General features: G+C 44.7%; 1 protein-coding gene across 4 annotated transcripts in view; it reads right to left on the bottom strand.

Annotated features, from left to right (window-relative positions):
- Positions 1-5,979: 5,979 nt before the first annotated feature.
- NRF1 (nuclear respiratory factor 1) overlaps positions 5,980-26,919 on the bottom strand; it is a gene marked incomplete at both ends in the record, with an annotated part of 87,846 nt that continues 66,906 nt past the window's right edge. For 2 of the 4 annotated variants that reach the window (XM_079711946.1, XM_079711948.1), the window contains 2 exons: positions 5,980-6,143; positions 8,373-8,414. In XM_079711946.1, coding sequence (XP_079568072.1) covers positions 5,980-6,143; positions 8,373-8,414 — 206 coding nt within the window. The remainder of the gene's footprint in view (positions 6,144-8,372; positions 8,415-26,919) is intronic. The other 2 variants (XM_079711947.1, XM_079711949.1) reach the window with 1 other exon arrangement.

The following is a 26,919-nucleotide window of genomic DNA, read 5'->3' as shown; positions in this document are numbered from 1 at the left end:
ATTTTTGCAGAAATATTTTGAGTAATGAGGATGTGTGGGAATGGATGTTTTGGGTTCCGTGGATTTTCTGATTAAGGAATCACCAAGAAACTAAGGTCTCTCATTCGATGGGATGTACTGGGTGCCTGCTGTATACAAGTTCCTGTGTGTGTTTGCGTGTGTGCATGCATGTGATGAAAAGGCCCAGCCACTGGGAGGCTGCTCTAGGTGTGGCAAGCCCTGGGCAAGGACCACAGCCTGTCCCTTAGGACCTGCTCAGAAAACACGGACCACTGGGATAGGCTGCACATGGGCTGAGCTCAGGACTCAGCTAGAGGTTACTTTAAAAATGAGAATCCAGGGACTTCCCTGGTGGCGTAGTGGTTGGTTGAGACTCTGCGCTTCCACTGCAGGGCGCCCGGGATCGATCCCTGGTTAGGGAACTAGATCTCACATGCATGCTGTAAGTAAGAGTTCACATGCCACAACTAAGGAGCCCACCTGCCGCAACTAAGACCAAATAAATAAATATTAAAAAGAAAAAAAGAGGGCTTCCCTGGTGGCGCAGTGGTTGAGACTCTGCCTGCCAATGCAGGAGACACGGGTTCGAGCCCTGGTCTGGGAAGATCCCACATGCCGCGGAGCATCTAGGCCCGTGAGCCACAACTACTAAGCCTGTGCGTCTGGAGCCTGTGCTCCGCAACGAGAGGCCGCGATAGCGAGAGGCCCGCGCACCGCGATGAAGAGTGGCCCCCGCTCGCCGCAACTAGTGAAAAGCCCTCGCACAGAAACGAAGACCCAACACAGCCATAAATAAATAAATTAAAAAAAAAAAGAAAGAGAGAATCCGGATGTGCAGCCCGTTTTCTGTCACCTGCCCCGGGTGGTTGGCACCAAGGGCAAAGCTTCTAAAGGCAGACATATCAGAGTCTGACCCCAGTCCTCATTTACTAGTTCTGCATTTACCTTGGGAAGTTGCCGAGTCTCAGTTCCCACACCTATAAAATGGAATCTAACCTCCATCGGAGGTTGTGGAAAGGATTAGAAATAAAGGTGTAAAACATTTTGCATAGGGTCCTATGCAGAGTAGCCGTTTAGTAACTGGTAATTATAACTATTAGTTTCTTAAAGGGTAAGTTCAGAAGAACTTTGAGTTGAGACCCAGTTAATTTAAGTTACACCAACAATTTTATTTACAAGTGCATTAAATTTGGGGCACTCTTTCTAGCTTTCTTCCCCAAATGTTAAATAAGCTACCTCTTAACCTCTCTGTGGTTCAGTTTGCTCATCTGTAGTGATAATAACAGTACTTTGTAAAAACTAGTAAGTAAGTTTATAGGCAAATCTCTTAGAACAAGGCACATTGTAAGGGCTGTATAAATGTTAACTATTATTATTGCTACCGTATAAACACTCTTAATTGCAGATAAGCCATAGTTCTCATAAACTAAAGCTAGGAACGCCTCTGAACAGGGCTGGGGGCACAGGCCTGTCCTTGCCTTATAAGTTGGCGCTGGGTAAGGCCCGGGTTCTCGGGGGATCCTCGTTCCCCCCTCTGCAGATGAACATTATCCCTGTTCCTTTGCCTTTCCTCTCCCAACTCTGCAGAAATACACTCCAGTACTCAACAAATATTTGCTAACAGGTCAGCGGTTTTCAGGAGGGAGAAACAAATTCAGAGTGGGTTGGGGACTCATTCAGGGGCCCAGCAGCACCAGGAGCTGAACGGCAGGTGGAGAAAAGCCTACGTTCTCCAGCTATTTCAGAGTCCAGTCCTTACGCGATATCTCCCCGCTCTGTGCACCTCCTTCCTCTGTGCTGCCTCCACCGTCCTGAGTGGATCTTCTCCAAGAGCTGCCAACCTGGAGCAACCAGCAGAGGCCAGGTGGGAATGCACTGACGGGTACCCCTGACTCTGGCATCTGAGCAGGAGCTGTGCTGAGGCCACAGGCTGGCTTGGGCTGATGACCTGGGCAGCCCACAGCCCACTGAGATGGAGGTGAGAGTGGAAATGTGGGCTTGTCTTCCTCACCCCACGTAGCCTCTGCCCCAAATAAGCTTTGAAGTTTCCCGATTGGTTTTGGTGCTGACACCAAAGGGAGCCACCAAGGGCCTAGTACAACTCCATCCAGAGCTAAGGCTTTGGGGGCACGATAGAGGAGGGAGAGGAATGGCGGCAGGTAGGGAGGAAGGCGAATGCAGGAGCAGGCCCTCTTCCACCTGAGAAGCGGCTGGAGACGAGCCTTGCCTGGGTCTAAGTGAGGCCAGAGCACATTGGCAGCCTGAACTCTTCTTACAGAGCCAACAGTCCCTTCTCTTCCCTGCCCTTCTGGTTCTCCTCGGCTCACTTATCTGAGTTTGGAAGACTCCAGTGGTCACCAGCCTCGTCAATAGATCTTCTCAAATGCAGGACTTAAAGCCAAGAATTGCTAGCCCAGTATCTTGGTTTTGCTGAGCACCAGATCCTTGTCTGCAGCCTGGATGATAAACTACTTAATGCAGAGGACCCTTAAGGAGATAAAATGAGATAATATAACTCACCCTGCCACAGCACTCTGTCCAGATGGCACCTTATCACACCGGGCTGCCACGATCTGTTCACACGAATATCTCCTCATCTCCTTCTGTTTCTCAGGCAACTGCCATGATTTATTCACCTGGCAGTGGTAGGCATTCATCAAGTTAAACAAAACTGACCCACAGGCCAGAGCTGGTCTACAGGTGGGTTTTATTTTGCCGCAGAGTATGTAAAGGAGTTTTGATTTGTTGTTGAAATGAGGAGATTCATACACAAACCTGGACTGCCCAGTTTCTCTGGAAAATTTAAAAGATGGGGCTTCAGGGCCCATGTTCCTCCCGCTTGGAGACGATCTGCTAGCGCTCAGGAGAGGCTGCTCCCTTTAGACAGATGCTCTCCACTCTGTCCGTCTCCATCACTCCTCCTCCTCTCACAACTGAATGGCTTCCACTTTACACATTGATTCCACCTGCCTGGTCCCTGTAGGCAGCTGAGTTTGCAGCTCCTGCTGGTGGTTTGGGCAATAATGGAAGCAAAGGTCTCCACCTGCCCCACCAAAGAAGGTTTCGATACATGCTTGCTGGAAAGGCAGCATCTGGGTCTTGCCAGGCAAACAGAACGTACTATGCCTTTGGAGAGACGCCATCCCCACAGAGGCACTCTAGACAACCCAGCTGTTCCCTGGGTGGCCAACGGCAGTGACGTTTGCTTCACCTGGCTGCTATCAATCCTTCCTCTGGTCCACCCTCTCTGGTGACAACAGGTGACGACGTGCCATTTGTTCAAGAAGAGAGGGAAAAGGTGGCACTGGCTTTATCGAGCCACCATCAGTCAGCAAGGAAAACACTTCTGGCCTCCACATGCAACTGTTCTAATCATTATCCCCGGGAAACCGACCCAAACATCCAAGGACAAAAGGAAAGAAAGGGGTGGCGGAGGCGGCAAGGAGCGTGTCACTCCAGGCTGAGGCTTGCGGTGGGCACAAGGGGCACAACGCGGAGGGGCAGACTCAAGGGGCTTGGGAAGGCCTGAAGCTGGGGCTGGGGCAGGAGGCACGGGCGCAAGAAGGGCAGCTGCCACATTAAAGTAGCGAGAGCTGTGCGCGAGCCCAGGGGGTGAGGGCCTAAAGAAACAGCTAATGGCTTGGGGCCCCTGCTTCAAGAAGAACAAGCCACTGCAGTAGTGAACAGCATTCATGTGGGGAGGACACAGATGGACAGGCACCACCACCCACCCTGATGTTTAATGTGGGATGCAATTAACCCCTATAAAGGGGACTCCGGAATAGAGGTTTTCAAACTAGATCCCCCTAATCCCCCAGGACAGCATTTTACAAAACCGATTCAACAGAGCTGCTCTGGTGATGGGGGACGGACAGGAGGCCCCAGCCCCACCCTAGCACTCCCCCTACAGGGCTCCACAGCGCCAAGGAGCACAGTTCAAAGATCACTGAGCTTGAGTAAAAGCACCTTTTCCTTTTACAAAGCAGAACAAGCCACCCCAAAAGAGAATTCCTAAGAGGCTAAGTGTTCCTACAGAGATGAACAGTTCCACTTCCTGTTGCCACTTTAACTATTTATTGAATGAGGCAGTAATAGACAGAATGGAAAACGACACAGAATCCATGCTCTGCTACTGGGGTCTTGCTTTTATTCTTCTTCTTCTTGGCAATTTCTCAAACTATTAGGAGGTTATTTCACCACAAAGGAACACGGACTTTAAAGCCCCTGGACAGTTTCACAACGACGATAAAAAATAATAATTAAAAAAATAACAAATTGTAGAACTAGGACTGTTTTATGTAAATTTCCCCTCCCTCCCGCCATTACGTACAGAAAAAAACATACAAAGAACATTGGATAGTTTTATATAAAACAAGCAAATACAAGAATCTGAAACTTTTCTCAAAGGCTGAGCAAGATGTGAAGAATCTTTTAATGTCGCATTAAAAGAAAAAAAACACATTAAATACACTATCACACATTGGGGGCCCGGGAGGAGGGAGGAAGAGTTGTCCCTGTACTCAAGGAGCAGAGATTTGGCCTGTCAAAAAGTCAGGTGAATTTAGCCGCTGGAGACTTGGGGCTTGCAGTTGAGAAATCACAGAATTTAGTTACGAGAACACCCAGACCAATCAACACCTGTGAGAAGGAAGCTGTGTGGGGGCCCGGGCCCAGCAGGATGCACCTGGGAAAACTGCAGGGTTCCTTCTGAAACAGGGCCTGATCCAGGAGTGCAGGAAGCATCCTAAGCCCTCTCTCTCTAACGTCCCCCAGCGTGATGGCCAACCTTCCTCGTGCCAGGTGCCCCCGTCAGTTCCAGTCTCCTCTGTTAAGCTACAGAAAGTTACAGGAAAGGAAAAAAATTGCTCCCATTGGTGTAACCTGGTCTTTGAAGATTTTTCTCTCCCTCCTTCCTTTCCCCTTCCAACCCCTCCCACCCCCCCATTCTCTCCCCACCACGCACACACCCACAAGCACACTTAACACGCACGCACTCCTCAAACCCTTAATACTTCTGTTACCTTCAGTTCATATACACGACCAATTCAGGACTGACCTTAAAACCAAAGCGACATGTTAATAGTCATGAGATCAAGAAGATTTCCTGGGGAGGGGAGGAGATGGGAGGCTGAGGAAAACCCTCTCATCCCTGCCTGGGAGTTTTAAGAACATTCACTTGCCTGTGGCAAGGTCAGCACCTGGGCCAGCCCGAGGAGCGTCCCAGCTGCCAGACCACGAAGCCCTGGACCCTGCAAGCACAATTTCTGGACCTCACCCCATTCTGGAACATCCCTCCTCAGGCAAGTCCAGCAGGGAGAGTTCTGGGTGGCCACTGGGAGGCAGCTTTGGTGAAGGGCATGGTCACCTCTGCCTGAGTTTGTCAGTAGCTCAACGCATGACCCTGGTATGAACAAAAACCGGTGGCTGTGTCTGGCCACGTACCCAACACCCACTAAACTGGGTGAATTATTTTTTCCACAGCTCACCTTGATCTCATACAGATAATTCCATGTGGGTTTCATACATACATACACACATACATATATATATATGTATATATATATATACATATATATATACACACACACACATATACATACACACACATATATACTATATATATATATATATGTAAATGTGTATATCCATATGTACACATATACATATATTCACACTCACACATACACACACAGAAGTATACACACGTTTTTGCAGAAAGAAGTCCTTGCCACAATTTGGCTTTTTTGGGACAGTGAAATTGACAATGCAGTATCTTGTTCCACTAATCCCAGAAAATCAAGAGTGGTGCTTTAAAAAAATGCAATTCCAAAATCCGCTGCCTTTCTTCCTTTTTAAAAAAAAGGTTAACAAAACTTTTCTTCCAAAGTCGAGAGACTTAATTCCATTTGATTGCACCTCTGCAAACGTGTAAAAAATTTTGAAGTAGACTAGAAAACGATGCCATGATATGGCTGCATGTCACTGTTCCAACGTCACCACCTCCACAGCCTGGCCATCCATGGTGACTGCGCTGTCCGATATCCTGGTGGTCACAGGGGCCATGGCCACCTGCACCGGCCCATTGCCCTGGGCGAGGCTGGTTACCACAGTCTGGTACATGCTCACAGGGATCTGGACCAGTCCTGGGGAGACAAGGGGAGACCGTTGGTGGGGATTGGGTGCAGCTTCCCAGATGCTGGCTGGACAGGGCAATGAGCTCCAGCCCTCAGAGTATCACTGTCTGCAGCCTCAGGTAATTGCACACCCACTGTCCAGGCACAAATACAACCCTTTTCTCACCCCATTTTAATTCTTTAAAACAGACTATCAGGAAAGAAAATTTGGAGAAACTGTAGAAACATGCCTCAGAACAGGGCCTCCCCAACTTGCCAAGAGATGACCCTGCCTGCTGGTCTACCTTCAACTTTAGGAAGCATACACAGGCCCATCAGGTGTGAATTCTCCTCTCAACAAGTCCATCTCCTCTGACTGCCTTCTTCTCCAGGAAAGGCCACCATTAATTTTCTTTGATATTCTGCTACACTGACTTCTTCAACCCTCTGGCTGCCTATGCTCAAGTTTCTCTCAGCTTGAAAAAACTTCTCCCTCAATCCTATCCTGTCTTCTGGCCATTATCCCTCTCCTAAGAGTCAGCTTATTTAAAAAAGAAAAAAAAAAAAAAGCCTAAGTAATTAGTTTTCTGATATTAGATTTCACAGACCAGTAAAATTTTTAAATACGTTCTGGGGTCAACTTAAAAAAAAAAGACCCCCAACTACCTCCTAATATCACTATTATTTTAGAAAGGAGGGTTTAACAGAAAGAAAGGAGGAAGCAAATAATTTCAGCAAAGGGCAGTCCTCCCTAAGAAAGGAAAGTTGACAATTTTATATAACATATTAAAAAAAGATTTCCAATTAAATAAGACAGAATAAATGCACATATACAATTCCTCTTCCTTCTAAAATAAAAATTATAGTGAAGGAGGGAAGAAGATATAAATGAGGGATGTCAACATATTCCTGGAAGATGCAAAGCAAACGTAAAGGGGTTCTGACTTATCAGAGAAGGGGAAGCTGCAACTCCTGTGTCCCAGAGAGCTCAGGACATGGAGGCTCAGCCACTGCAGAACGAGAGGAAGAAGCCAAAAACAGGCATTAGCTGACAACTCGTATTCAACTGACTGGACCAGTGGGTCCCACCAACCCCAACACCCAGACCTTTGTTGACAAGACATCTGAAGTTCACCCACCGTATTGAGAAACTGACCCGGGGAGGCTGCAGAGAAGACCTACGGTGACATCTGGTGGGTGGGGAGGTTAGGGGAGGGGGGTGCGGAGACAATGAAAAACCTGGCTTGCGGCCCTAATATTTACCACCCCAAGGCCTACAGGCCACCCAGCTCTGCCCTGCACACCCCAACTATCAGTGTTTCAGTGTCTCACTCTTAGGGAACACAGAGGGAACAGAGACGATGTGGGGAGCAGAAAAAACAAAAACGAATGCCCCCAAACTCTAATATCTTCAGAGAGAGAAAAGGTTTGTATCATAAAAGTGGATAGCTTTATTAAAAAGGAATAAGAAAAAAATTCTTTAAAAATCAAACAGATGAAATCCATGCCACAGAAAGATCAGAAGGTAAAGTCAAGGAAATCTTCTAGAGAGTAGGAAAGATTAAAAGATGGAAAGTAGGAGACCTTAAGAGGTTCAATCTCTGATAAAAGAGAATTCCAGAGACTAGAAAAAACAGAAGGTAGGAAATTATCAGACACATTGTTAAGTAAATTTCGAGAACTGAAAAATATGAGTTTCAGATTGAAAAGGCCCACTAGGTGCCCAGCAGGACAGATGAAAAAAGATCCAGACGCTAAGACACGGCTTTGCAAAATTTCTGAACACCAGGGATAAAGCAAAGCTCTCAAAAGATTTGAGAAAGGAAAAAAAAAAAATCGTCATATACAAAGAACTGGAAATCATAATATTTTTGGACTTCTCAAAAGCAAGCCTGGAGGCTAGAAGATGATGGAGCAATGTTTTCAAATGTCTGAGAGAAAATGCTTTCAGCCTAGAATTCTCTCTCCAGACTATGAAGCGACACCAAGGTCAGTTAAGCGTGGGGGCAGAATAAACACATCTGCAGACTTGTACGGGCTCTAAAAACTGGCCCGCCACGCACACTTTCTTTGGAAGCTCTGAAGGATGTGCCCTACAGAAACGAGAGAGAAAACTTAAGAAATAAGTGGCCGTGGGGTCTAGGAGACAGAGAATCCACTGTAGGGAGCTTGGGGGCAGCAGGAGGGCCCAGGAAGGGGGCTGTGCAGCACGTCTGAGAGGACGGAGGGGAAGTGGCATGAGCTCGTGGGATAAAGTACCTCGAGGGGTCTTCCAGAATTGGGTAGAACCGGTGATTAGTCCTTAAAAAGTAGAAGAAAAAAAAAGCAAGGATTAACCATACCCACTCGTCTTGGCAGTGAACAATTTTTACGTTTATAAAATTTTATGTTTCTAACAATATAAACATAGAAACTGAGTTATCAAAAATTGATAACAAATAACGTCTCAACTCAAGACTACTGTTTAGAGCAATAAAGATACATACCAGAAAAAAGAGCATGAAGTGCTGCCCTTGGGGTACAAATATTTTTTTTAAAAAGGCTTTTATTCCTTTTTGTCATTTAAAACTATATATCACTTTGATGAAATAAAAATTTATTTTAAAAAGGGATGTTTTAACAGAATATTTCCTAATGCAAAAAAAATCAAACATAAAATAAAATGTTATTTTACAATGTCAAATTGTATCTCATTGTTTTCTAGGGTTAAGTGTTGCCAGTTTAGAAATAAGTATTCGATGATGCAACCTGAAATGGGGCTTGAGGTTCTGCTTTGTCGACATTTTTGGGAATCCAGGCTCACCCTGGTGTGTGTTAATGGAAATGCAAGGCATGGCCCACCATCCTCACACTTGAGATGCTGGGACCTAAAAAGAGGAAGGAGGAGGCCAGCTCACACTCGCAAGCGACGCTGGGAGGAAGCAGGCTGAGGGGCCACGCATTGGCTTCAGAAGGCTGTCGGGTTCAATTTCTTTCACCTAGACCTTTGCAAATGGCTCTTACATGTCTCTAGTCAATTCCTCTTTCCGTTCACCCCTTCCTGTCACCTGTTAGCTTTCTATAACTCATCATTCCCCAACCTCAAATTTTCAAATCCCCTGATGTTAAGAAGGTTCCCAAAGCCTATAATAAAGTTCAAATGTTGGGTATGGTATTCAGAACCTCTTGTGATCTGTCCAGTCTCATTTCCCTTACTCCCTGTGCTCTGGGTATCACCCTGGACTATTCTCAGTTCCCCAACGTATTGGTCACATTCCTTTCTCTGGGCCTTTGCTCAAGTTGTTCACTACCCAGAATTCCCTTACTGCCCACTCACTCCTTCCCCTTTAAAACCCTCCTCTTGGAAGCCTATCCCAGCCCTAGTCAATACTGACAGCAGCCTCCTTGGGGTTCTCAATAAGCGCTCGACAGTGGGGTATAATCTGGCTTGGCCCAGTTAATGCATGTAGATAGGCCTTCCCACTAGACTGAAGGCTCCTTCAAGGCCAGGCTTGGCTCTGGTCCATGTTCTATTCCCCACAGTATAAGGTACAAGGTGTGCCAAACACTGGCATCAACACGGCCTCAAGGGCAGCAGGCCAAGGAACTCTATTGTTGACCTCAACCAACGTGCAGCTGGGCTCTACTCCCCAGTGTCTAGACTTCAGGCATGGGCCTGAGTGTATCTGAAGACCTAATGACCCCCTTCCATCACCCCAGTGTATCTTGATCATCTTCACTTTCATCCTCTCTTCTGGTCAAAACAGAAAAAGTTAGTGAAATAACCCAAAATGCCCTATGGCAAAACCAGGACCCCTCCAAAGAACCCACATGTTAGTAAACAGCAACCAAAACCAGAAGCAAAGATCAGTCTCATTTCACTGCTGTTGCTTCTGGGCTTGATTCAGTTCCAAAAGCTCCAAGCTTGGGGAACAAGTTACATACTTTTACAAATACAGTGAATACGATGGGCAGGGAGCTTCTTCCTCCCTATGAGCGACCGTCCTGGGTTAGTGATGGGGTGGAGAGAACCTTGAAGAACTGTGAGACTTAAATCTCTCCCACCCTGGCTTATGATGTGTTTGGGTTACCAAGGTACGGGTCCATGCCCAACACTGCTGTTAAAACACTTTTTAGTATCATGGAAGATTTGCCCCAAAATAAAATGGAGAAAGGTTCAAATGCAAAAATACAACTTGGCTGACACTGCTACAACCAGAATGATCTTTTGAACACAAACGGATCTTGTTGCCCTCTTTTACAATTCTTCAGTGGTTTCCAATGGCCTGTGTGATGTAAAGTCCAGATCCCTTTTCGGGTATTTCAACCCTTCACATCAGCCCCTGTTGCTCAGTTCAGCCTGGTGATCCATGAATCCCCACCCACTGTACATTCCAGGCAGGTGAACTGTTTGATTGAGGTTCTCTCCACACACACCTCCATGGTGTGCACACACTGTGACTTCTGCCTGGAATGACTGTCCCTGGCTTGTTCCTTGAACGGGCTTCTATTCTTCCTTCAATAGTCAGCTCCAATCTCTCCTCCTCTATCTTAGCTCTTCTTTCCCCAAGGGCCCACAGCACTTTGCACTGGCATCCATGGAGGCAATGGTCATATTCTTTATCACTGTTTGCATGTCTTATCTCCAAGGAGACTGTAAATTCCTTAAGGGAGAGATGGAGTCTCCATACTTGAGTCCCTAGCGATCCAGCAGGTGCTCAGTAAGTGTTTTCTACACTCATGAATGAAACCTGCCTTCTGAGATTTCACAGATGTCCTCGCCTAGGGACTAAATGAGTGAAGTGGGTGAGTCTTCAGGTGATCAGGCTGTTTCAGAATGGGAGCTCTCAGTCCAGAGAAAGCAGTACAAAAACAACTACACTCAGAGCTCATCCAAATAAAACCATTTTTAAAGATTTCATCTTCTGTACTTCACCTCACAGTCAGGGAAGGAGTAAATTTGACCTCTACAACTGGGTGGTAAAATGACTCCCATACAAAGCTGTCTCGAGAGTGAGTAACTGGTGACAGCGACTACATATCTAAAAAGCTTCTCGGAGGGAGAAATTCCATATACAGGGTCATTTCGTAACCTCGAATGCCTTGAAATCCCAAGTCCATTATTTTCTACATGCAGTTTCAGTCTACCTCTACCTTAAATAAGTGCATTACCATCCCATTGTGGGGATTTTAGAATCTCTCTCTCTCACACACACAGCCATTCTGACATGGGATTAGATTAAATCGACGCAGTGTCTCTGACCTAGCAGCCTTTATGTCTGTGGCAAGGGAAAGGGGGAGGGGGCTAGAGGCCTGGAAACCCCGAGTGCACTAAATCGGCCGGCTGCCCTTGGAAGAGAGATGATTAAATGCTGAGGTTCAGTAATCAGGCCAGGATTGTCCCTGCATCTGTTCAGCCTGCCCCTGATTAGCCCTAATCTAGAAGGCGTATGTTAATCTAAGCTTGTATTCGGGGTCATTTTGATTGATTAGGCAACAGGAAGCCCCTCCCATTCTACTTTAAGGACTTCAAGTTCCCCTTCAAGAGAACTTCCTAGTAATAAGACTAGCACAATCCTAGTAATAAGACTCTCCTGGCATTTGTACAGCACTTTTCAAAGCCCTCTCACACCCACTGCGTATCACTAGATTTCTGCTAAGACTCTGGAGCAGGAGGCAGGGCAGGTATTCTTCCCTTTCACAAATGATAGGCAAGTTCCTTTGGCAGAACCATAGACTTATAAAGGCACGTACTTAACAAAATCCTGAAGATTTTAGTACCCCAATCTCTAGTACCTCCGTCTTTCAAAGCTATAAGAAACCTTAGAGTTCTTCAGTTTAGAAAATCTAATCCCCCTTTTCTTTAAATTCAAAAGTAAACAGATAAAAAGTTTACTTAAACAAAACAAAACACGGACTGAGAGAGACTGAGTGACTTTTTCCCCCCCTCAAGATGACCGAGTTTGTGATTAAGTGAAGCATCTGGGAGCCTTTGCATGCACTAGTAAGCCCTTACCATCGAACACTATGTCCAGCAGGGACCCAGAAGGGAGAGGACTATCCCCTTTGGGCTCACTGCTGCCTCTCCTCTCAGGCTTCTTGGTAAGGTTTACAGAATTGGCCAAAATGGAAAAAGAGGCCAAAAGAGACTCAGGAACTTCAGGTTCCAGCACAAGGATTTCCTTGTCAAATAGCAGTTAGCCCCAAATCCTGGAGGAACTGCTGGTTCCAGGACCACATTCTCCTGTACAAGAAAATGAGACCTGACCCTGCTCTGTTTTTCTACCGGCTGGGTATCATTCTTGAACCCAAATGGTCAAACACACTCCTCCCACTCATCTCCCACCTCAACGAGTGGCGATTACAACCTTCCAGTTGCTCAGGCCAGAAACTTGGAAGTCAAGCCATCTTTGACTTCTCGTGCAATTCAGCAGCAAATCCTGTCAACTCTCCTTTCAAATATAAACCCAGAATTCAACCACGCCCACTGCCGCCACCCTGGACAAACTCCTATCCTCTCTTGCCTGGACCATATATTAGCTTCCCCTGTGATCACCCTGCTTCGGCCCTGGCTCCACTGCACCCTGTTCTCCGCCCCCCACAGAAGCCAGAGGGATCTTCTAAAACTTCCACACGAGGTGATGGACATGGGGGCACATTCTGAAAATTCAGACATTTGCTTGGCCTTGTTTTCTGCAAAACAGGTCGTGAGGCTCTGCAGTGGTCTCTGATGGTGTCACCAGGGGAGGCTTTGTGGTAGACCATGGGCACCAACGAGAGTAAATTAAAGGTTAGTGTCACAGCCTTGCACACTCTGGATTTATCATTCATGAGCTGATCTACTCTATTCCTGACCCCTCGTGAGGTAATGAGTTTCGTCACTTACCTACCATGCAATGGATCTCTCTCTCACACGCGTGCACGCGCGCGCGCACACACACACACACACAAACGTATGCGTATAATTGGAAGTTACTTAGGGGAATTAATTCATTTTTCCCAAGACTAACTTCTTTTAGTATTCTGAGATTTGATGAATAAATCTATACAGCACAGTTAGCTAAATCTTCTTGAAATATTGTTTGGCAATGGCCACCCCGCCACCTCTCCCTGCCTTTTTGGCAGCTCTCTACTAAGGGAAAAATAAAGTCCAAATAGCTAATAGATGAGGGATTACACCAGCCTCTTCCATAAATACTCTACATTACCCCTTCATCACAACCATATCTGTCCTCTCAGTATACCCTAACCATCACATGTATTTACTCAGGCAGATTCCTCTGGCCTAGAATTATCCCTGCCAACCTAGGTCCTGTTCTTTCAACAATTTCCCTGTCTTTCAGGGGTTCCCCCAGACACAACAGCCCACTAGGTTCTCTCCTTCAGGGGATTTTACTGTCTCACCATTCATTTGGCACCAGATCTGTGCTAACCTGTTTCCAAATAATTAATTTTTCCCTATACAAATCTGCTTACTTAGATTGTTGGCAGGACTATGTCTTTGAATACTTAGCAACCTGAACATAGTAGATGTTAATAATTGAATATGACAATTGATCATGTTCTTCATGATTTTCAGAAACTTGATTACATTCCCATTAGCCTTGGCCTCTGCAGCCTGAAGAGGCTTAGAGCCTTATACTCTGCTCCAGAATGAGTAGGATTTTCTCCACAACATTATTAAGGTAGCACAGCCAAATGCTGTATGGTAGGTAGTTCAGGTGCATTTTATGTGAGGGTAAAATAGAAGGTTTTATTTCCATTAAAGGGTTCCCAGTCAGAAAAGCCTACACGTGAATCCTGGCTCCTTCACTTACTGGCTTGTGAGCCTCATTTTCCTCATATGTAAAATGGTCATTACTAATTTCACAGTGTTGTTGAGAATTAGATGTGCTGACACAGATAAAGTCTGGCACAGTGCCTGGCACACAGTAGGTGTACAATAAATGTCAGCTGCTTTCAAAGATGACTCTGACTAAGAGGTTTGATGAGGTCTGGCTAGGGTCACAGATGTTAGACTAAAGCTCTCAGGAAGCAGAAAGGAAAGCAGAGACAGCACAGATCTCCTTTCAGCAGCGATGTGCTCCTGCCAGGAAGCACATCATTCGCCAAAGGCCTTCAAAGATGTAAAGATTAGAGATAAAAACCATGAAATCAGGGCAGATGGGCTGGCAGGCAGCTTCCTTTCTGAATGCAGCTATGGTCAGAACAGGCACTGGAACTGCACCATGACATATCTGAAATAGCTGCTGATTCAGTGCATCAGTAAATAAACAACCTAGGCTAAACCATTAATCAGTATTAAGAATGTTAAATATATGATCAGGGACAGTATGATGTCATCATGCTGATAAACTTCTAAACCCAAAAACTAATAACACAGGCTAGAGCCCAGTAGAGCACAGAGCTGCAGGCCTAGTCAGGGTCACCCAGAACCACAGACTGCCCTCCCCCCACCCCACTCCATGACAAGATAGAGCAGGACAGACGGCCTGAGGAAGAATGGGCCTTTCATTTGCCCTCACAATCTGGGAAACCTTTGGGAATTGTTGTTTGCTGTAACTGAATCTTTCAGCCCAAAGGCCTTCCAAGTTGGTCATGGAAATATCTTTAGTTGGAAGAAAAATATTGATAGTTGTGAGAGGAAAACAGCTAAACAAATAAATTATCAAATAAACACAATAGTTGGTGGAAGTGCAATAATTCTTAAAGCCCAAAGGAAAAATTCACAATGTAATGCCTTCTGTGGTTTATGGACATCAAAGCGAACTGTATGTATCAATATTAGAAAAATGCTGGCTTAAATGGGGAACCAGAAGACTGTGACTGGAAGGGATCGGAATAAATAAGAAATGAAACCATGTACTGTATTACCTAAGTCACTTCTGCAGTTTTTAAAGAGCCATCGAGGGTATCTGTAAGTGTTTTTAGGGGTGACAGGCAGGAGGGAAGTCCTTTAAAAAATCTTATCTTCAGGTCTGGAAAGAAGTTTACATCAGTGCCTGACATCTAAGGAAAGCCACTATTATATGAAGAAAAATAGGCATGGTGTAGAAATGGGAGAATATGAAGGGAAATCAGGTAAAGAAGCTAGTTCAGTAGGCAGGTGGCAGGCAGATAAAGAGGCTGAGAATAACAAACACGGACCAGATGGAAAGAGGACAGACGAGGGCAAGAAAAGGAAGGTCATGAAAAGAATGTCGATATCAAATGAAAAGGGGCTCCAGGTAACCCTCATAATAGTAAGACAAGGGGGAAACAGAAAAAGCATTTCTCTCCCAGTGGTTCTGTTTCTGTTATATTAGCTGCTTCTGGGACATTTAATCTTCCTTTTCCGTGTTTTTTAAGTCCGTGGCTTTTGAGGGCATTTGGGGGATTTATGGATTAAAATATGTATTACATCTGGCAAGTACTGAATATTCTCATGAAGCCAATAGCAACCTCACAGGTACCCTGGTGTAATAGGCACTTCTCAGCATCCAAAGTTCTCTCCCCTCTTGCTAGACAATCTCAAGGCTCTCTTGGAAAAACCACTTTCTGGAATAACTTCCATAGCAATGACTCTCTCTGGGTAGGACAGTGTCACTGTGTCCTTAGCCTTGATTTTGCAGACCACCAAGAAAATCCTCTTGCCTGTATCCCATAAGCCAAACGTTAAAAGTGAATTCATTTTTACTTTATTAGTGAATGTATTTCAAAACATATTTTGGAGATATAATTTCACAATTCCCTCTTGAAATTACTGAAGTGCCCAAGAACATTAAAGAAATCAGGGTTTTGTGCTTCAGAGTTCAGAATCACCATGGTTTATATCCTGGAGACTGAACTCCCAGTGTGAGATTGAACAAGCTGACTCCAAGGCCTGTTGTCTGACCAAGAGGGCTTTAAACTGAAAATGGCAGGAGAGAAAAGTGTTCAGCTAAAGCCCGTGGGACGTGTATATGCTAGGGAGGACATCTGATGAGAGATGTACAGAGAAGGGCAGGAGCTATACAGTAAATTTCCAGAGATCACTGGGAAGGGAGGTAGGGAGAACACCCAAAGTCCCCAAAGTCTATGTTGTGGACAGGGTGTGAGCAATATGTGAAGAGCTGATATCTTTAAACAGGAAATAGAGTCCACATGACAGAAACCTCAGGAGAAAGCTACCAAGCTGTTTAAGAGTTTGCGATAGTCAGGTGTAGAAATGAATACGAGGGCCAATCAGGAGTTATCCAGAGTTAAGAATGGATTTCTGTTATTATTTTCAATTTTTTTATTATGGGAAATTTCAAATAGGCACAAAAGGAGAGAGACGAGTCTAAGGACCTCCAGCCCCAGCCCCATGTGCCCAGCATCCAGTCCTTGCCTCCTCTATCTCAACAGGGAAAAACAGAGGCAAAAGGCTTCCAAAGATGCTCTCCTGATTCTTCAACCCCTCACTTAGCCCAATCTGTAGAGCCCCATTTAGAAAGCAAGCAAACAAACAAACATCACTAGAACTTTCTAAGAGCATGCAAAGGGCAGAATTAAATTTGCTTTAGGCAGTAAGACACCTGAAGACAGCATACTGGAAAGTGGAAATAGACAGTTATGGGGTTTGACGGTCACAAAGAAAGAAATCTATCTTATAAACTTCATTTTAATCGATTATTTATCCTGCCTTTCCTACCTGGACTGTATTTAGCATAACCAAATTGTTAATGGGAACAAGTTCTTTATAAAAGAATTCCAGCTAATAAAGGCAGAAGGAATAATAACACTAGAGAAATCACTATTTTGAAACTCTTGGTGAAATAATGGATCTACACAAAGTCATCAACGGTTACTAAAACCATTAGGTGATCAGGTGATGAAGAGTGTAGAACAGAGGAATCCCACCACCCAGGCAGGAAGCAGCGCCTGAAAGGGTATAGCCTCTTAGTTGCTCTACCCTCTAGCCGCTTCCTTCCTTCCGCAAAGATGAACCCCCCCTGTGGCATTCTGTCAGCATCCACTCGCAATGGGCCATATGCCATACAGAGGCTTGACAAGAATACAGAACTTTTAAAAAGCACTGAGCAGGAAGGGCCCCCAGAAAGTGGTGTGGAGAGGCAGCTGCAGGAAGACTGCCTCCACCCACACCCTGGTGCCTGGGCCACAAAGGTGTCTCTGACATCCACCTGTGGAGGTTTACAAATCCTTCGGCAAACATGCCAGCACAATGAGTGCCGATGATGCACATGTGTCTAAAAGTAGATCTCAGAGTCAGCTCTTAGCTGAGCCAAAGGCAGGAGAGGTCATTTCCTCCGCACCACGCCGTTAAACTGGAACTTATGATGTGCTTTTCTTGTAGCAGACTTTCTTTTTTTTTTTTAAACATCTTTATTGGAGTATCAGACTTACTTTCTAATTATGTCTTCTTTAAGCTAATATGAAAACTAATTTGTATTACTTAAGGACACAGCAGCTGGCTGGGGGTGAAGGAGATGGGCCAGGCTTACCCTGGCTTGCTTAGGGAAACTGTCCAAGGATTTAAAATGTGTCATGGGTCATCTGCATACCAGATAATCTGTGTGTGGCAACTAAGAATTGACTATGTTTACATTTATAAAACCGACAGGCCATTTCTGTCTCATAGGGCTGCTTTGAGGATAAGCAACATTATATTTATATGATTTAAGTTCCTGAGAAAAGAGGTATTATTATTTCATAAAGGTTTTCTCCCAGGAGTCAAATCAACCGTGTAGTAGCTACTAGAGGCAGACAAATAGAAGAAACAAGCTTAGAGGTCCTGCCCTTGCTCCCCAGAGGAGCTGAAAATGGGAAGATGCCACCAGCTCAGGGCTCCACTCCCAGGAGTGCTGTTCACACCCCATGTCGTGCACAAAATGAACAATCCATATACACGCTCTTGGCCCCTGAGTGTTCACATGCCCTCTTGTCAACGAGAAGCTCTGTTTAATGAGAAAAGAACTCTCAAGTCAGATAGTAGGGAGGGATGTGAAAGCTTAAGGAAGGGAAGGCCAGGAAGCAAGTCAGCTGTAAGTGGGCATTCCTAAAATTAAAGTCCTTTCTCATGGTTACAATTCATTATTATCATTATTATTATTGTTTTGTGAGGAGTGAGCAGGGGGTGGGGAAAGGACATGAGATTCTTGGAGGAAAAATAATTTTAAGGTGAAAAGACAAAACTTATAGTCAAGTAACATGGCTGGAAGTTGTTCCAAAAACATTCAGGCAAATTTCCTTTTCCCCTTCCAGCAAGCCTGAAATTCAAAGTCCAAGGCTCACTTAAGCAGTCGAGACATTTCAGGAGGTACAGACCAATCTCTAAAACAGTCCTGTACACAAGAACTCACTGTGAAGATGGGCACATTGTATTTGTGCACTGACAGTAAGGTGGCTGTAGAGCACTTGAAACGTGGCTAGTGTAACTGAGGAACTGAGTCTTTCATTTTGATTTTAGTTAATTTCAGTTTAGAGAGCCAGGGCACAGCTCTAAAACCTTCCCAGAGCTTCCAGTGAGCCAACTCCACACCATAAGCATGCTTCGGTTGCACACACACTGTAGAACATAAGTGTTGCCTTTGTTTAGATGGAAACTCAATCTGAAATTGGATGCTCTGCACTTAGACCTAAAATATATTTCCCTGGCATTCCTCTTACTTATATCACAGGTTTTTTCCTTTGCTGCCCTACCCCATCAACTTATTTTAACATACCCTACCTCCTAGGCCTGTGGGTGAGAAAATTTATCAGCATTTGAGAGTACTATAGTATAGCTATACATTATAGCGCTACAAGTAGTAGGGAGAGGCTGGGCTGGGAAGAGTCAGAGAATTGTTGGACGCCTCTTTAGTCAGCCAATCTGATAGCAGTGTCTTTGTAGTCTCGCTCAGAGCAGTGTCTCAGTTTCCATATTTAGACCCCTTCAATGATTCTCAGATCCATTTGCTAGCTTTACAACGGAAAAGATGTTTTTACCAATTCTACTTTCGAAAACCTCATTTAGGCTCTGAAAATCTCTAAATTGAGGCCTTTCTAATAATGAAGATTTGGTATAATTATAATGTCACAGGCAATTGTGCTGACAAAGTAAAACCAATATGTCTCCTTGCTGGGCCTTTGCTCTCAGTCTGACCAAGAGGAGGAGAAAAGAGGCTTTGTCAGGAGCAGATACGCAGTGGGAGGCGCCGGGAAAGCAGATCTGCTGAATGAAGCAGGTGCCACTTAGACATTCACTTTACTGACTCCGACCACAACCTCCCTTTCATTTGATAGCCTGCTCTTGGCAGGAGGATGGGGAAAGAGCATCACACAAAAAGGAAGCACGTTCATCCTGTTCAGTTTACTGCTCTGCTAGGCTGCTGCTGCGGGGTTCTGCACATTTGCTCTTTATGAAGCAAACGGTAGAGCTGGGAAGTGAATCCCTGTATTTATACAGGTAATCTGAGAGCCAGAGGGCCCCAAACCATACTGGCTGAGCTGTGCAAGCTATTAGAGTTAATAACAGTGTGCTGACATTCCTTCAAAATCCTAATGGAAGCATAAGTAAAAAGAGGAAAGTTCCCTTTACCCAAGAACCTTAAAAACTTTATTCTGTAAGAATTTTTCCTGTTATGATATTCTGGTTCTTGTGTGAACAGTGATTAATCCCCTTTTTACATGCTCAATTAAAACCATTTTTTCATCCACATATTGAATAGAAATGAGTCCAGTTAAACTTGCCCAATTATGGCTCTGGATTTGGTATGCAAAAAAAAAAAAAAAAAATCCCTTTACAGAATATTACCTGCAATGACAGGCACCAAGATTCTGTCTTGGTTACAAGGAGCTGGAATCATCTAAGACCAGAATCTGTCTTTCGAATACAAAGACTCAGAAAGATCTGGGGACCTAAAGGGAAGGAGAATGAGATAACGAAACATGTAACTTGGCCTTGAGGACACAGGGGATGGAGAGGATACCATGGTCAGTGGTATCTATCTGCCTGATGGCAGGCACCTTCTTGGGAATCTCTGCTCTGAAGCCCTGACCTGAGTCCTCTGCCCAGAATATCCCTGGCTTGTCAAGTTTCCCCAAGCTGAGAATACCTGACACAGTCAGACCAACCTGGCTTCACATATGTGCTAATCCCTCTGGGGCCCCGAGGAGCCAACTCTGAAGACATTCAGCTTTCAACATGGAAAGCATCTAAAAGCATCTGAAAGACATGGCCATGGCTCAGATGAGTACTAAGAATAGAGACCAAAGTATAGTGGTCATTCCATTGTAAAGGCCCTCTTTTTCTCTGCAGGGCCTAGATTTAGCAATTCCTGGTATAAAATGATGAATGCCTGAGGCCACCCCGGTTTATGATGGTGTAGTGGAGACAATACATCCCCTCTGGACTTGCAGACTCTGCAAGGAGAAAGATGAATCTAAACATCACAATGACACTTTTTTTTTTTTTTGGCTGCACCATGTGGCTTGTGGGATTTTAGTTCCCCGACCAGGGATTGAACCTGGGCCCTCGGCAGTAAGTGTGGAGTCCTAACCACTGGGCTGCCAGGGAATTCCCCACAATGAGAGCTATTTGGAAGGCCTTTCGGACTTCAGGAGGTCACAATGAAGGGAGTAGGAAAGGAGGACAACCTTCTATGCTATGAAAGGGCTGGGTGAGTAACATACATAGGGCAGAGAACTGTAACCCCCTTTGGGTTCTAGAATCAAGAGCCCCATAACACAACTCCATGTTCCCATTTCTCAAAAGCAGTCATGTTTCATTGTGAAATCTGGAATTCATCCAATGGTAATGGCTTCTTTCAGCCTGTAACCCACCAGACTCTGGATATTTAATTCTTTTTGGGGTCATGATAAATCCATTAGAGCACCTGACCTGAAGACAGCTGTAGTTGAGAAGAGAAATTTGCACTTGTGGAGCATCCAAATGGAAATGGGCAAGTGGCCTAGGTCATGAATAAGTCAACGAGGAAGTGGGTATAGGTGTTGCCACTGCCTCCTGGCTCAGGTTTTCCTGCTCGGAACTCTGCAGTGCACAAAAGTAGGCCAGTTCTTCTTGCAACCCTCTGCCCAGCTGTCCACTGGCTGCGGATTACTGTAGTCACGTGGCAGTTTTTTAGCAAAGGCTGGCTGGCTCTGTGCTGAGAAGGTCACTGGGAAGGGAGGCTCATGACGTATTTCTGCTGCCCTCCCCTGTGCAGAGGGGCACAACTTGCCAGAAGACTACAGTATTCCTGCCATAGTCTTTAGATCAGCGCTGTCCAATAGAGCTTTCGGCAATGATGGAGATGTTCTGTATCTGTGTGGTCTATTAGTAGCCACTAGCTACATGTGGCTATTTAAATTTAAATGTGAATAAATTAAAATTAAATAAAAAATTCAGTACCTCAGGCCACATATGGCTACTAAGCACTTGAACTGTGGCTAGTGTGACTGAATAACTGAATTTTAAATTTTATTTAATTTTAATTAACTTGCATTGAAATTCAAGTAGCCACATATAGCTAGTGGCTACAGTATGGGACACACTTTTATTTTATTTTATTTTAAAAATTTTTTGGCGTGGCTTGCAGGATCTCTTTGTTCCCTGAGCAGGGATTGAACCCAGGCCCCAGCAGTGAAAGCGCCAAGTCCTAATCACTGGACCGTCAGAGAATTCCCAGGACACACCTTTAGATCTGGGGTTTTGATGCCATTTACTTACTGGCTTCTGTTAAGATTCATCATGACACTGACTTCTAAAGTGAGCAAAATACAGCTATGACCATTCCTCAAAACAAGCCTGCAAAATAGTGAGCCACACCAAGTAATAGTTGAATCAGATAAACAGTAAAGATGATTTTCATTTGTTTTATACCTTCTTTACTTTCTTGGTTGGGTGGATTGGCAAGATGGAGTGAAGGGAGAAAAAGGGAGCCCACAGAGGCAGCAGAAAGAGTCCTGGAGATCTGGGTTTGGTTTCCAGTTTCACTATTTAGTAGCTGAGTGACCCTGGGCAAATCCTAGCTTTAGCTGCCTCTGCAAAACAGGGCTATAAGCTCTGTTCTCCCCACCTTACTGGGTGAAGGTAGAACAATGCAGACTGCTTACTTAGTCAACTGCAAGGCAGTGGTAGTGGTAGTAGTAGTAGTAGTAGTAGTAGTAGTAGTAGTAGTAGTGGTTAAAAAAAACCCCAAAAAACAAGAAAGGAAGAAAAGGAAAGGAAAGAATGTAGAAAGAAGAGAAAAAGATGAAGGCCCTAAATAATAATGCTTAACACATACAGTCAAAAGGCAAATAAAGAGCAAAACTTAAACAGTTATTTTCCCGGTATGACATCTACCAACATGCTTCCCAGAATGAAAACTTCATCTCAGGAGAAAAGTTAGCTGGCTGAAATGGGGAAAACCCTGTCTGCAAACAAAGTGTGTTTCCCAGAGCAGCCCGGGGAGGACAGCCTGCGAAGCATGCTGTTCCGAGCGCTGCCCTGGCTACTGCAGCTCCCCAGTGTGGCACCGGCTTCTCAGGCAGCCCCAGATGCAGGTCCCGTTCGTGTACTCAGCCCTTACCCTTCTTCTTTCTGAGCCACAGCTCAGAGCTCTCCTTATCTTATTTGTTCTAAGAAGTAATCTTTTCAGGTCTCTGAGTATGTCCCCCTCCCCCTCCACTTAAAAAAAAAAGACATGATTCTGAAGGGGAACAGTTGTATTACAGATGAACCTTCATGTGCTTTTTCTTACAGAACAGGCAATGCCTCAGCTTGATCTGACTGACACCATCCTAGTATCTTAGCTTCCCTTCAGGTCTCCCTGTCAGTGGAAAAGAGGGCCATTTACTTTACAGGAGGGTGGCCTGCAAACCCAGAGCGCCATAGGTGCTGCTCTCTAGGGACTGTCAGGGTGCGGGGCTTGCAGCCTGGGACTCTCAGCTCACACTAAACACTGGTACTCAGGAGCTGCCTGCTTCCAGTCCAGGAGGCACTGAACTCCCCGTCTTTGCATTAAAGGTACAGTATCAAAGAACACAACAGTTCTTTTCAAGCTATTATCATGCTTTAATGGTGACTGAATATGCACATTTACAGTAAAACTTAATACCTTTACTTATTTAAACTTTAATTAAAATACTGAGGCAAAAAGTAATTTCGTGTGCACTAGAATAGCATATTAGCATCTTTTGGAGGGAGCGACGCGGACACATTTCCTAAATTAATTTAATATTTACATCTCCACTGACTCCTTTAGGAACAAGTCCTTATACTGATGTGTCCAGAGAATGAGGAAAAGGGAGAATGAGAGATGTATTTTATAGTTTATCACGATGAAGACTGGCATTTTCTCTCTTATTTTTAAAGAAGAGCTGGAACAGAAGGACATGCTGTAAGTAATAATGGATGATGGTGGTGATAATAAGGAAAAAGTGAAAAAAAGTCACCCTTCATGATGGAAGTTGAAATGCTGCTGGAAGAGAATGGCAGCCCTGGCCCAAGGAGAGTGATGTAACAAATGCAGGAGCCATTAAACAACATCACCTTCAATTTCCTTCACTCAAGGTTATAGAAAAGGCTCTGATCTATTCCCATTTTTACAGTATTCATCTCTGGAGCATAAATTCTTCAACTGCATAAGGTAAGCATTTAGATCTGTCCTAAAGACAGGAAAGCAGGGTCTATAACAGTACTATGCACTCTGTACAACTTAACATATTTGGGGGAATGCTGGAGAAGAAACTGAGGCTGACAGCTAATAATAATTTCATGTTTACGACGGCTCTATGTGCCAAGCACTATGCTAAGCACTTCACAGGACTCATTTTGTTTAATGCTCAAGACTCCCTTATGAGCATGGAACTATCATCATCCTAGTTTTACAACGAAGGCTTAGAGAGGTTAATGTGCTTGCCCAAGAACACAGAGCTTGGTAGTGCTGCAGCTTTCAGAGTATCCATCTAGGTCTGCAGGTCCTCCCATCTCCTTTGCCCCTCCTTTTACTCTCAGTGCCACACCAGATACTCACAAAGTGAAATGACCCTAGCCACACTCTCTATAGCAGAGGTTCTTAATTTGGGGAGGGGGTGGGGAAATGGGAGCTCTCTCTGATCTATTTGCACATCTGATCAAAGCTGTGGACCCCAGAAAAATATAAAACTTTTCTGCAGAATTTCTCAGGGTCCACAGACCCAGGTTAAGGATGCCCTAACATTCGTATAATATACATAAAGTAGGTTTCCACAGAAAATTAAAACACACACGTTGCCCCCCCCACTTCAGGTCCAGCTGGGCTTACCTCTTTATAATAAGTACAGGACAGACCTTTCAGCCTCCCGTCTCATTTGGGAGGCCTTGCAGGATAGGAATGTGTGTTCCTCATGCAAGGACCCCACCCAAAAGTCCTGCTCCCTTATCTGAACTCCATGTTTTCTGTCCTCATCCATCTACTCTGTTATCCCCCTTGCTAAGAAGGCCAATTTTTTTTTAAAAAAAGGCATTCCAATGAGCATGGTTGAGATTAAATTCAACTGGGAAAACATATATATATTTTTAAAATTTATAAAAAGGTCAGAGAAAAACAGGGAGGTGAAAGTGATAACATGGTCAATGTGAAAAGAAGATAAAGTGTTTTTTCTGAAAGAATCTGAAAATTGATTTAGTTTGATCTGGCAATTGGAATGGGTAGTAAAATGTACATGTGTTACACAGTGCAGCAAGACTGAGTGGGGTCTTTGGGTTGTAGGAAATTTTATATCTACGAACCTTAAGGGGGAACCTCAGCAGCAGGACCGTTGCCAGGGCCAGGCCAGAACAGAGAGGGACGTACGGCACTGAAGAGAAATGAGAAGGGCTGCTCTTTCTGTGAGTATAATGTGAATGCCCTTGTAACCAGCTTCGATTTTTAAACAGACCAGCCCCCTAGTCCACTTCTCTTCATTCAGGGCATGAGGAAGGTAGCTGGCCCCAGGTCTCAACCAGGACAGAGCAGGCAGTGGATGGTCTCCAGGTGTTGGACAATAGAGAAAGATGTGCTTTACGAACACTCTGGGGAATGAAATCAAGGGCTGGAGGCAGAGCCAAGGGGAAAGCTTCAGTGAGTAGCAGGGGAAGCAAATTAGCCAGTCAACTTGCTCTAAGCAGAAATGTAAACTCCCCTGAGCCCTTTCCCACATTCCCCAACCCTAACACCTCAGTCTCTGTTTCCCTGGAAACAGGTGGGGAGGCTGAAAGAGCCCTGGCATAACTTGAAGGGCAGCAGGAGGGCTTGGGTAGAGGATTCTAGAAGGTGAGAAAACAACTCTTCAGCTGCATTTACTCCCTTCTGACCATCATCTACTTCCCCCCCAGACAGTGTCCCCTCGTTCTAAACAGCACCCACCCGGGAATTCCCTGGTGGTCCAGTGGTTAGGACTTGGTGCTTTCACTGCCGGGCCTGGGTTCAATCCCTGGTTGGGGAGCTAAGATCCCACAAGCCGTGCGTGCGTGCCAAAAATAAAAATTAAATAAATAAAAAATAAACAGCACCCAGCCATCCCTCTTATGTTCACTAAGTGCAAAGTAACCAGCTCACTGAAAATACTTAAATCTGACAGCCAGCTGCTGACTGCTTCTGTGACTTCTGGAACCAGAGAAACACACAGACCTATAGGCTTCTCCAGGCTAGCAAAGGAAAGCCTGTGTGTGCGTGTGCGTGCATGCGTGTGCAGTGGGTGGGGATGCTAGCAGGGGAGCACTTGGCATCAGAACCACCAGAGGGTCCCTACAGCCATGAGGAACAGCTGGGGCAGATGGGCACTGTGGCTAGACCAGACAAAGGCAAGTGGCCTTCAGCAGAGATGGGAGAAAGGTCCTGACATTTCCAAACTTATTTGTTCAACACTGGGAGACAATCATCACGCTGTATTTGTGGAGTCCAGGCAGAAACAGTTCCCATCAAAGGGAGGCAGCAGAGCAGAGCGGTTTGAAAACAAACTGCCTGAATTCAAATTTCACTCTGCTACTCTCTGTGTGAACCTGGTCAAGTTACCAAAACTTTCTGTGTCCCAGTTTCTCCATATGTTAAATGGGGATAATAGTGTTTACCTTATAGATATATTCTGAGTTTTAGATAAGTTAATGCATGTAAAACACTTAGCAGAGTGCTTACATAAGCAAGCATTATAGAAATGTTTGTTAAATAAATAAATTTAATGGGACAATGGGACTGAGAGACAGAATGCAAGGCTAACAGCAGAAAAGAATGCCATGTCCTACCTTGGAGTACACCATAAGTGGGTAGTGCCCCCACCATCATCTTTAATACAAAATTGAAATTGAAGTTGGGGAAAAAAAGAGAAATTAAAATTTCAAAGTGCAAGAACTGCGCTTCCATAGAATTCTACATAAACAGAATGGATGGCCACAATTTCTTAGTCTAGAAAGATATATCTGGTTTGGTCTTAAGAGAATGAACATGGTTGCAGCAGGGACAATGTTTTCTCCAGCAACAATTACTGTCCCATTATTCAATTCACTGGGGCAGTATTCAGAGTTCTTGTCTCCTACTGCCGGTCCATCTTTGTCAAAATGAACACTCCCCATGTCCCTTGCCCCAGGGAAAACTGGGGCAGAAGGAGAAGAGAAGCCTTAAATTAGTCAATTTTAAAACTTCTTAGCAGTTCTGCTAACAGGCTTGGTAGGATTTTTTTCTAGGATGAGGCTTCATTTTCCCAGATGAACTTAAAAATTATTGTGAAGTTCACTCTGCAAAAAAACTCTTTGGAATTTTGATTGAATTTTTTTCAAATTTGGAAATAGGCCTTTCACTAGCTGCTAAGAATAACATCACAATAATAAAATATTACAGTATAAAGAACAGAACAAACAGATGAATAGAAACAAAAGAGCCTCACACAA

Source organism: Hyperoodon ampullatus (genome assembly GCF_949752795.1).
Source record: "Hyperoodon ampullatus genome assembly, chromosome: 9".
In the NCBI taxonomy this organism is placed as follows: domain Eukaryota; kingdom Metazoa; phylum Chordata; class Mammalia; order Artiodactyla; family Ziphiidae; genus Hyperoodon; species Hyperoodon ampullatus.
Note: the sequence above shows the minus strand (reverse complement) of the source record. Positions and strands in the feature narration are given on the sequence as shown.